This window comes from Pomacea canaliculata, linkage group LG13, assembly GCF_003073045.1.
Source record: "Pomacea canaliculata isolate SZHN2017 linkage group LG13, ASM307304v1, whole genome shotgun sequence".
NCBI classification, from domain to species: domain Eukaryota; kingdom Metazoa; phylum Mollusca; class Gastropoda; order Architaenioglossa; family Ampullariidae; genus Pomacea; species Pomacea canaliculata.
In genome coordinates, this window is record NC_037602.1 from 14071321 (window position 1) to 14084246 (window position 12926).

The 12926-nt window shown below is 38.4% G+C and overlaps 1 protein-coding gene across 1 annotated transcript in view; it reads right to left on the reverse strand.

The window, feature by feature from the left end:
• Positions 1–9949: 9949 nt before the first annotated feature.
• The window catches only part of LOC112554073 (lachesin-like), a 105735-nt gene continuing 102758 nt past the window's right edge, over positions 9950–12926 (reverse strand). Inside the window, exons 4-6 of the mRNA XM_025221664.1 lie at positions 11900–11944; positions 10873–10905; positions 9950–10585 (exon numbers count right to left, since the gene is read on the reverse strand). Of these exons, the coding sequence (XP_025077449.1) occupies positions 10230–10585; positions 10873–10905; positions 11900–11944 (434 nt within the window). The 3' untranslated portion in view covers positions 9950–10229. The remainder of the gene's footprint in view (positions 10586–10872; positions 10906–11899; positions 11945–12926) is intronic.

Here is a 12926-nt window from a genome sequence, read left to right on the forward strand (position 1 = left end):
CGCCGCTCACTTCCATGCCAGATTATTACTAGTGTTGTTGTTGACAACAAACGTTGATCAAAGCAGCATAGTGAGTTTGTTCATAAAGCCTTGTCATACAAATATTCCTATAGCCTCGTAACTAAAGTATAAGTAAAATACTAAGACCTACATAACCTTCACATCGTGATAGGTGGGTGGGTACTAAACAGCGAGTGAACTCCGGAATCGGTGTAGATCGTAGTTTATTGCGAAAGCGACCCAGTGAGTACACTTCAGTTCCTGGTGTTTCAGTCCACTTAAAAAAACAAAGAAACAAACGGCCAAGCCCTTATATACTGCTCACTGTTTGTTGCCTTATCTCCCCCAGCACTCTGACGGAGTCAGGAAACCCGTTCCAAAGTTGGTCAATGCGTTACACTGGTATCGAACCGACCTGAGTAAGATCTTTCCGGTTACCGTTGCTCTAATCACTAGCATACCTGCTTCCTCACCTCATGCTTGGTAAATGATATAAAATACATGAGATATAGATGTTAATACCTCTATCCAGCAAAGTTCTCTCCCTCTCTCTGTTTGAACAGCTAATAAAAGAATAGGTAGATCAAAGGTGATCAGCTCAGCTACTCTGATCAGCCAATCGCAGCTCAATGGGTGGGAGGGATCTTAAAAGATAGCTGTTAGTTGTCCTGTGTGTGAGATTTGCATATCAAAGAGGCCCATTATGCTACCCCTCTGTCCTCCGCCATAAACTTAACCGTACTCGCCTACTATTATGTACTCAGCTATGTACGACACTACCTCACTAGTTCGCGAGTCCCTAAGGACCTCACCTCGTACTAGGCAGGTGATCCGGTGCCACAGTGTAAACAAGCAGCCAGACCCTGCACCAGGACACTGGCAGGTGACGAGCAATAAAACTTTCTGTCGGTACAATCTGTTGCAATGATTTGCAGTTCTTTTTGAGCCATTGAAACGAGGAACAGCCGGATTATCTATTCGTAAAATCTTTGTTGTCAACTGTGGTCACAGTTAAATATATTCCGTCAAAAGCAGCTGTTTCTGAAAAAAAAAAAAAAACCCGCAAAGCGGATTTGGTTGGGTTATGTCACTCGGCACGACACAGTACCTCAGGGTCCCTTGGTAGGGAGAGTCGATGCCACAGTGGACAGAATGAATTAATTGCGATGTGTGAAGATGTGGGCTTGCTGATTCTGTGCACGACTCACCACCACTATACTTGGTGAGCCTAGTGAGCCGTTGCTTCTAGCCATCTCTTGTCCCCGACATAACCGCTCGTCAGTTGGTACAAGTATGCAAGGAAGCTCAGCAAAACAAACCGGAATAAATACCCGCGCTAATTGTTGTGGGATGTTGGAAATAGATTTTTAAAAAGAGAGAAGAAAAAGCAGGTTTGGTGAACCCACCAGCGAGTGCGTCTTGGTCATCCATCATTCCCCTTCACCACAACATGCATCTTGACATTGTCGGCGTTCGGTATCATGCAAACTTCTTTTCTAGGAGAACTAAACCGCACCCCAACAGTAATCACTGCGTGTGCCGACAGCCAGGACGCCCTCGTGACCGGGTGGGAGGACATGAGGGTGAGCACCAACACTTGAGAGCCTAGCGCGTGCAAGGTACTTAACCGTCATGTAATCATGCCCGAAGTACGAGCCCCTCAGCACTAGGGGTGACGATAGTGACGACTCACCAAAAAGATAATAAACGGATAATTTATGAAACAATGCCCTCGGCAACGAAACTATGTTGGGCGATGATGTGTGGGACTAAATTATGGCTCTGGTGGTTTCTTTAGCAGCTTGAATTTTGGGCAGATTCAAACTAAAGGTGCAAATATTTGGCAAGGATTATGAAAAATACAGCGGAAAGATTTAAAAATGTGATAAAAATTATTAGCTTGGTAGTTTTTCTTTATTGAACGCAGGTTCAATGATTACTAACTTCAAGCAATATTTCACAAATTTCTGTATGAATTACCATTAATATTTCTGTATGAATTACCATTAAGAGAAAAATGTTAGCAATGTTACTTTTATATTTAGAAAGAGATTACCATGAAATACTTTTTAAAAACATTCTACAATTATCCTATTGTATTTTCCATTGTATGGTGGCCACTGTGATTGAATTAATATCCACTTCCTTTAGCTCACATCACATGGTGGACAAAGCCTAAGTATTGTCCTCGACAATTTTAATCATTCCTGATGGGCGGAATAGTTTTCAAGCCACAGATATGAGTGGCCCCTGAGTCAGCAACCTTTCACCTACAGCCAAGAACACAAATCACCAGGCAACAGAGCCCCACCCACTCCCCACATTATATGCCAAAGCCACCATGTAAGATTTTTTTCCTGCCATTCTTAGCAGTTTCAGTACAGTTCAGAATCCTTGAATGCTATTACTCATCAGCTGTAAGACAACTGGCAAGAAGAGAAACCTCTTCACCCTGCAACTGCTGTCTGTACTATCAGAAGCTGTTTGGTGTATATTACTACTCAGTGTCATTCATTTTGGATTCCATCTCAACCCTGCCGACTGGAAGCAAAAAGATACACAAAATAAAGCAAGCGGGATAATGAGTAAATGTGACAGTGCTTAGAGAAATGTGTGAAGAAAAGTTTGAAGATGGTAACAAACCCATGCCACTCCTGTGATGTACCTGAAGAAAGGCTCCTAGTATCAATGATCTTATTTGTGCAGTGTGCATGTGAATTCCCTGCCCAATGGCTGCAGCTAGCATTTAAGATCATGCTAATTTTTAAAATGAGATTGCAGGGAAGAACAAAAAAATACCAATGTCTACCATAAAATTTAGAGTTGGATCATGGAGGCCATTATCATCTAAGTAGATCATCTACATCTGTTATAAGTATACAGCATTACAATCTTATACATAACATAAAAAATAAGAAGCTATGAATATATAAACATTTTACCGCATAAAAATTTTCTTGTGCACTAATGTATGTGCATGATGTAGGGCTCCACAAGCGAGGACACACATAACCAAAGATCAGTCTTAGTTCAATGGTTTGAGTTTGGATTTTAGATGGGGTTTGGGGTGGGTTAAGATAAAACAACTTAATACTGTCAAAACATACACTGAAAAATTCTTCTGTGGACTAGATTTTCACATTCTAAAAATAAAAGGAAAGCGTGGGCTACTATAGTGGTGGCACTGGGTTTGGATTTAAGTCAGTTTTAGACATTGAAAGAGCAGTGGGGGGTGGGGGATGTAGTGTTTGACACTGTGCCAGCAACTAAGGCTCTATCATGCCAAAGCAGTCAGCCCTACTAGCAGATGCCACATACAAAGAAAGAACAGCATGCCCAAGACCAGAGGTGAACCCAGGACTGCCAATCCTCAATCTTCTAGTTTGGTATCTCTATGAACTAGGGTAAAAACCAGCAGCTGCACTGGTCAGAATGAGATCAAGACATCTTCACAAGCTAGTATAGCAAACGTGAACAGCTTTGGTTGAAAGTAGCCATTATTAAAGTTAATTTCAGTTAACCTTTCTAAAATGAAATAATACATTTTCTTCTTGCTGCCAGTACTGCAGCTATGATCTAGTTCACTCTAGTATGTACTAGAACATCTTGTAAGATTCAGACAATGAAATGTCAGAGCCCATGACCGATTCTTGCCTTTCAAAAATTAAGTGGTAATGCACCACCTACCTCTTTAGAGATGCAATAGTCTAAGAAAAAAAAAAAACAGAAGTAAAAAATATATCAATTAAGATCATTTATTTTTTTGCTCCTTGATATTTCCTATTTCTATCATTCTCTGTTAAATCAGCACAATAGTTAATAGATACAAAATGTAAAATAATGTCGGGCTAAATGCTTGGGGGTTAGCAAGCCTTAGTTGCATTTATTGACAATCATCTCAGCTTGTCAGTTTATCAGTATCATCACAGTAATCATTTATACTGGCATTTAACATGTAAAGACAGCATTAGCAACAGCAACAAAATGGATTGACCTGTCGCAGCAAAGTACATTGAAACTAACATGTACCGACAAATGTGCAACTATTTTCTGCATAGGAGATAGTCGAGGCTGGTTCATAGAATCGAAAACTGAATACTGAATGTTCATAAAGTGTGTCATATCTTGGTGTACCTTACTTATATTCAAAATTTAAAACAAATAAATATGTGATAAGATTATCAATCTCTAATCTTATCTACCCATTAAGCCATGTCCTGTCACAAAGTAAACAAAACAAAAAAAATTACATAGTTACACATAATTTAATCATTTACGCTTTACATTACTACTTTATCTCCCATCAAAAGATTGTAAACTAACTTCAGGTATACTTTTACTTTAGTGCAGCCTTTAAGTAAATTATTTGAGTTTTACCTTGCTTGACTTTAGTCAATTTTTAAGTCAAACAACAAAATGTTCATAATTCTGAAAACATGATTTGAGATTGGTAGGTAAACTTGCAACAGCAATGTTGTTTCAGTCCTAAAAAATGTATAAAATTAATGGTTAAATATACACTAGATTTCGAATTATTGTTTATTATTAATGACATCAAACTCTGTTAATGATCTAAACTTCTCATGTCGTTAAATATGCTAAGATTACATTGTTTAAATTAGTGTAAATATAGAGTTATAGTCTACACGTATTCATAACATAAGCTATCAAACCCTTCGTGTACATATTATACACACAAACAGCGGAAATATCTAGAATAAAAATTATTCCCCAGAAGTTGCCCGCCCAGACATTTTTAAGTGCAAGAACTGTCTCTCCAAGTTTCCTAGCACAGCGAACAAAGTTTTGAAAGTCCTGTTTTAACTGCTATTATCGATCACACTCAGTTTTAAACGCCCTGGAGTGATGGAAAAGCAGTTAATAGCTCACAGAAACTACGAACAATGTCTGAGCAAAGTTTGACTACTTCAGTACAACACCGAGCGAACGTCAGAACTTTAAATTTGAAGAAAATCCCGCTATGATACCCTGTTTTCCTTACCTTACAATTTCTTCCGCTCTTTAGTCCTCAGAATAGCTGTTCACATTCTCCAGTCACTTTGACAACATTCTAAATTAGTTGATATTGAAGAAATAAGGAGAAGCGGCACTCTATCCCGGTCAGCATCTTTCCATTCATAAGAGATGTCGTCATTCACGCATGCGCATTTACAACTGGGTCAAGTGGGTCATACGTCAGTCAAGGGAGAAAACTGTCACACACTTGCTCTTTCAGAAAACGCGTTTATTTCCCTTTATACAAGAATGTGCAGCAAAGTTCCTCGATAGGCTTCATTATATGAAAGAACAGATCTTAAGATCAAATTTGTGCAAAACACTTGTATGATTGTTTCTCTTATTATATGCTTACCCTTACCTTCTTAATCCTTTTGCGATTAAAGAAAATTATTTAAAATTTTTAATTCATAGTCCAGACGTAAGAATAATCTCTCAGGTTTCACCAAAAGCTTTATTAACGGTATGATGGAAAATAATACATATATGTTATTTTAGATGTACTCAAATGCCTTTTTTAGGTTACAAAAGATCTTGTTAGTGTTGGCATGGTATTCTTTTAATATTTAGGCTTAATACCCACAAGCTGACGACGTGTCAGACACAATCACACGAAGAAACATTCTGGTCGAAATAAAATAAAACTTCAGGGAAAGATATTTCCGAAATTTGATGTGTACTGAATAGCTTTATTCAACAAACAATAAAAGAGGAAAAAACTTATGATTCATTTTCTACATGCTGATACACATGCACACATCCTATCTCACACACACAAACACACGAGCGCATATGCGTTTGTTAGCTTTACAATCATTAAGATTAACGTTGATTATGCCAAAACCCCAGCATTGTATTATACCTAACATTAAAATGGTTAATTAGTCCAGTCAAAGAGGAAATAATAATTATAATAATATTAACATCTTTGACCTCTCTCTTGCAGAAATGTGTGTGTGGACACTTTATTCTGCATAATTTTGTATTTTCTGGAATGACGAAGAAAGTTTTAATATTTTTTATTGCAGGATTTTCCATTACCTGAATGAGAAGGTGGGTTACTACCACTGATTTGCAGTAGAATGATTCGTTGTAAAGTTTATCATGGAACCCGTGAAAGAAGCTTACTATACAGTCCTGTCTCGCGGTCTCGCCGCCATCGTAACAGGCAAAGTAAAATTGTCCTTAACTAGGGGTAACTGTGGAAGAAATCCTCTTTGTTACAAAATGTGGTGAGACGCAGGATTAGAGAAATAACGGATGGTGAGATAACAAGTTAAAATTGTATTTTCACACAGTTGCAAGTGTTCTACAAGAATGTCAGATTAAACCTTTTCTTTTGCCTATTGTATTGACAATAATTATTTATTTTAAGAGGTGAAAAATATTATAAATTCATTGAAAAATCCTTCGAAAATCAAAATTTTATATACAATTAAGAATTCTTCTATAATAGGAAAAAAAGATTATTACTATTACCAAACTGAGATATGTCTAATGCCTCTAGTGATCTTTTAGGCAGGACTGCTAACTGACGTATCTAAGCATGACAGACCTGCAAACGTGAAGATACACAGCAGTTCCTGGCTTTGTTTCTGTATTTCTATGCTGATATCTGATCACAGCCATGTTTCTTCCAGTCTCTCTCTCTTTCTCCACTTCTCTTACGCGCGCGCACACACACACACACACTTGTGTGGCCTGCATCGTTAGAAATTATTAGTACTAGAATATATTTTTCATAATTTGCATTTACACCTGTTAGCACAGAAAATGAAACTGTTTATTACCTGGAGATAAGCTAAACCATGGAGTGATGAACTATATTTTGCTCTTTATCAAAAACTGCACATGACTCATATATCTGAATAGCACTTGTTTTTTCATGGTTTGTGCTGCAATGTGTCATTAACATTAACATTATATTATTAAAATACTAATACCAGCAGAAACGGATAAACGTTTTACGTGTATGTAAAATACTAAAAATGTACACGATACCTCAACACGAGTTTTCTTTTTTAAAGAATCTTGAAAAAATAATTAAACGAAAAGACTCAAAAGGAAAGATAACTAGTGATTTGCAAAGATGAAGCTAAGTGACACTTAAGAGAAATTCCTCATCACATCTGTGTCAATACTCAGAGTCATGGCCGAATGATAGCATCAAAGTAGTCCACTCTGTACATGGAAACAATGTTATACATCAGTCTTTATATACAGTACTGACTTCACATCTCACAGACAACATGATGAAAGGTCTCTGCCTACGCAAATGGGAATGTTCGTGCTGTTGACCTTTTGTACCAAGTGACCTGGCATCTGGTGAATATGGTCAAAGCCACAGCATGCTTCATCAGAACTTGGCACTTCCTATTGATGATGCCTCTTGTTGTCTGTAGTGTCAAGATGTTGACTTTATCACAGAGAGGAGCGCATAATACGGACTTCAGGAACGGGCCCATGGTTTAGAGCTGTAGCCATGGATACCTAACAGTCATTAGTCTGGAGCAGGTTTTAAAACTGTACAAGTTATTTTATGTGTTCTCCACATTGCCAATCAGAACATTTGAAGTCAGTCGTGAAACCTACTTTGATGCGAAATGTTAGCTTCAGGGATGTGAACATGGATTTTGTCCTTAAAGGTGAAGCAGGGTGCACATTTGTTTTCTAATGACTGGGTGAAGCTGAATGAAATATATTACTTCTCAAATACTGAGTAAATATCCCACTTCCGTTTTCAAGTTACATCTCTAAACATCTTGCACAGAGGACAAACTCGTGACGCCATGTTTGTCAGCTGGTAACATAATTATCACATGAATACATCTGTCCCACTCGCTGTTCCCTTGACAACCTTAATACTTATGAGCCGAAGATATGTATAATCCTGACGTTAGACCTGTAAGGGGTTGTTTTCTATCTATGTTGGCGTTTTTAGGCAAATATTTTGATTACAGAAGGGATATTGGCCCAGAGTTTGGGAAATAGTATACTGCACTAAGGTCTTCCATGTCATGTGAAAATAAATTTGCTTCCTACTAGACACTCTGCCAGACACGATGGTGACATGTTGACATCACATGACTTCAGGTCACCTAACAAAGTCTAGTCCCTTTGGCTTAACAGTCTCGCTCCTAGCAAGTTTCAAATATCAGAATGAGTTGAAGACTTCAATTAAAAGCCAAGCTGTCGATAATAAGCAGCAAGCACAGTCGTTAACCTGCCGTCCTCAGGGTCAACTTTGGTTTCAGTAACAGAAATCGAAAAGTGCACCCTGTTTCTAGGGTGAAAACCAGTGGTGCGTGGTTGCGGACAATCAGAAACCATGTCTTGCCAAACGCACCAGAAGGGTGCGGAGTTATGGATTCGATGATTAAAGGGATCTTTTTCCACAAGGGACTGGCGCCCACAGCACTGAGCAATGATGATGTGTTGGTTCCTCCCATGTGTGTACGCACATTCATCCATAATTTATAGCGCACGCTCCCACACACATGGTCATGCTCAGCATGGTCTTGGTTACATGGGCTTGAGGTCCTGGTTACAACGGTCTGAGGTCATGGTTACCTCGGCTTGAGGTCTTGTCAGTGTATACAACAATTCATGTTATCAGTGAAACAACACACGCCTAGCGAGTTCCCAGAACTCCGGTTGCCCAAAATTTTCCGATGAGGCTCTTGTGTCCGAGTCCTCGTGAGTCGTGTTTCAGCCACAGTCCTGTCCCATGGTGATTCGAACATCAGTTCTTGATGCCTAGGCGTTGATGAGATAGTGATTGTCACGTGTTGTCAGCAGGTTGTCGTGCTGTCATGTCTTGATGTGCCAGTGCACGCAGCAGCAGCAGCAGCAGGTTTGGCTGAGGGAAAGGGAGAGCAGGCTAATAATCCACAAGGTGTTGGACGGTTGTATCCCTTGCCCTGAACCAGCGTAAGTCCCATTGTTACTGAGAGCTGAAGTCCCTGAACAGAATATACACGATCAAATTGCGATGTACCAAATGATTTGTAAGCAAAATCAACCGACGATAATACATCAAGGAAAATATAATCAATATGATAATCCATAATTCACAATGATAGCACCAGGAATCATGCGAGAAGTAGTTTGACTCATAAGAACATTTTATTTAAGTTCAAAGGTCTACATTCTGTTCATTGGACTGCTGTCGGTCCATAGATTTAAGTTCATCATTATAAGTTCAGCTCAATGATTTGTTGTATGTTCATATCTCTGCTCGTTTCATTTTCGGTTCAGTAAGTCAATGTTCGCTTATTAAGTCAATATTTATTGATAATTATGACAAGTGTATAGATCACTATTCTGTTTTATAAAAGGTCTATAGTATACTCTATGTGCTTTCATGGTGCTTGCCGAATAGTTGCTTAGTGTTAGCACCTGTGAGACTCACATAGTTCCTGGTGCATTCTTCAGTACGATAATAAACTAGTACAACGTTTTTGTAAATGTCGGTACAATGACCTTTTAGTCATGGTTCCACGGCACAGTTGAGCTGCTCATGTTGTTTGTTTGCTTTTTTTTTTTCTTTTAATACCTTTCAGCATTTTAATTTTATTAACAATTCTAAAAGTAGGTTTCCAAACTATCGCCAATGAATCTGGAAGGACTTACCACGTCTTACGTTTGTGGACCCCGCTGAAACAAAACAAAAGTATTTGTCACAGCTGATTTCGTATATTAGTTTGAATTAGTATATTTGTGTGCAACTTCATTTTATAGAATGCAGTAGTCCCATTGTTCTCTAGCAGTCAGTGATAACAAGAGCTAGCCTAGCGACATATCTGGTTAGTCAGTAAAAGTCGTGTCCTTAAATGCCATCTTATAACTTACAACTTCTCATTTTTCTCGCCGACCTTACTTTTCTTTTCCGTGATGTTAGCTTGAGACCAAAAAAAAAGAAAAAAAAGAAAAAAAGAGACGTAGAGTATGTGAAAGAGACGAAATCAGTGTAGGGGATAGGATGGGAGTGGTGGTGGCGAACAATATGGACAAAATACTTTAGACATATATTTGAGACTTCAGGGAGAATAGTTAGGATAGGGCAATATACAGTGAGGACGTTATGCAAATTAGAATAATCTACGGAGGTACGTTAGCAAGAAAAATCAAAGAAGATAAAACAGATTCGTAGGAAAATAACATATGTCAACTGCTTTCTGTGGGAGGGCTGCTCAAAGAATCAATGCTTCATTTCATATTTCATGTGTGGGTAAGTAACGGATCATCATCGTCATCGTCGTCAAAATCATCTTCTCACCGTTGAGCACGTGAACCTTCATGCTGGTGACGCCCATGTTGCTGCTGCGACAGACGTAGGTGCCGGCGTCGCCCATGTCGCTGTACTTCTTGTCCAGCACGCTGACCAGCGTCTTGGTGGACTGCACGCGGAACTTGTCCACCGTGATCTGCCGGATGCCGTCCGCCGTGATCTTCACCCCATCCTTGAACCAGTCCAGGTCCTCCGGCGGGTAGTTCTGACCGGAGGCGTTGCAGATCAGGTGTATGGAGTCACCTTTCTCCACAAACTTCGTGCCGGACATAAAGATGGCTGCGAAGTAGCAGAAAGTAAGCATTCATCAATCAATAACCAATCACATATCTATTATGCATCAATACATGTATATCACTTATCAATACATCATCGATGATCACACACTTTTATTCGCCCAGGTTCATCCATCAATCATCATTCATCACCAATCATTCAGTATCAGTCTTCATCGATCACCGTTATTCAGAATTTGTATGAATGAGAATCTGACCGCACTGACATTTATGAAAATGAAAATGTAAAAAAAGACACAAAAATGTTACCTTTGTGTATTTCTGTCTTACCTGGTTCATTCTCGACTCGAGGTGTGGACTGAACTGTGAAGAAAAATAAAGTATCTGTGGTGGACTGTATGATGACGAGACATCACTGACAATGTTATTGCTGCTAAAGGTTAGGAAATGGATGAGCATTTCGTGGGAAGAAATGGACACAAATAGAAGATTCCTTGCAGATCATAATACACATATGCAACTAAAAATGAATAAAAAGGAAGAAAAGAAAATACTTTTTGACAAGTACTGCAGATTAATTTAAGGCACTTGCAAAAATATTTGAAGAAAGGTAGCAAGAGAGAAAAGCAGCACAAAGGTCAAAGAGGATCACATAAATTCATAAAACATGCGATAAGACAATGCATGCACGAAACAGAGTACAGCTATTCACTACAGGCTAATAAATAATATAACATATTACTTTAACAGATTCAGAAGTGTGACCGAAAATGCATGAAAATACAAGGAAAGGGTTTACCGAGAAATAAAACACTTCGAGACTAAAGTTTGGGATGTGAAGGTGGAGTCAATGAAAGCTAAACGATGACGAGGGATGCAGTGGAAATGACAATGCGGAAGCAGCACCCATGGACATAGCTGCATTTCTTGCAAACGATTCACTAAAACTTGTCATTGAAAACTGATCTCTTAAGGCCGTTCTATGGATGGAAGCTTGCTCATATTTATCACATTAAAATTGGCGTGAGATCGGCAGTAAAACATTCTAATTAGCTCATTAACCGTTGTAATGCTTAAACCAGTTTTGCGCTTTATTACTTTTCAAAAATCGTTTAAATATTCGTATATAAAATTATACATATTAACAATACTTTTATCAGAATGGAAGTAAACGTTTTTAGAAACATAATTATTACAGAGTTTTGTAGAAACACCCATAACCGTAGCAGCATTGGTATGCAGGAAACAACTTTATGTTTACTTAACACTGTCATTCTAAGTGTTCAGAAGCTCACACAAGCTCTTTCAAGTGATTAAACAACAAAAGACTTAAAAATTATAATAATAATCCTTATACCTGTCTTGAAGTTGTCATAATGCTCACGCTCTGGCCGGATGGTCACTGGACACGTGACAAACAAAAGCACCAATCAAAAGCATTCAAAATGCACAATAGTATTTTACACTATTCTAGAGTCACTGTTGTGAAACAGACTGTTGAAGACGTTAAACAAAAGGTTAGTAGTTATTTTTGTCATGAAAGATGCGATATGTATTAATCAGTTTATAAGCTAAGAATATTATCATGACCTTTACCCTCACAACAATGGCTCTCACTGGAGATTGTCTATGTGGAAACTAGAGAATAAAGCACACATTTCTACAACTTTCAGCATAACAGATAGCAACGATTGTAGGTATTCCACCCTAACGCTTTCTGTCTGCAAACCATGCAAATACAACAGTTTATATTCTATCAAAAGAATGGCGATAGAAAATAGTCCAAGCCACAGCTGGTAAGGTCTGTGATGACACCTAGACGACAACCATCGATAAAACAAATAGAATGACTGAGAATACAGACCAGGACTTGCTAATGTTGCCTCAATAAACTGAGGTCAAAACTAGAAACATCTACTCTGACATATCGACCATGAAGGACAGACTCGCCAAGACAACTTGCAAGTTTTTCTGCAGCAGATGTGAGAGACAGCGAGCTAGCTACCACAACATGTCAGCCAATACTTCACTCTAGTCTCAAGGACCAGACTGGCAAGGTGTCACGATAATGCAGGCAATAATACACGCTTACACCAAGGTCTGGACAAGCCGAACAAACAATTGTTTTTTATCCCCACAGGAATTTTTGTCGAAAATTTGTTATCGTACAGTAGTTAGATGAGTTGTTTCCAAAACATCAAATTCTTCTTATCTTCTTTAAGCACAAGGTTACGTAAAAGTATTTTTGTGACATTTTTTAAACATATAAATAGATACAAAAAGTCTGTCTATTTCGGTGGATTTCACTGAAACTTCGTAAAATTGCCAGCTCTAGCTGTGTGCATTTCAACTTTACAAAATAAAACTGGACAGTTCAATTATTG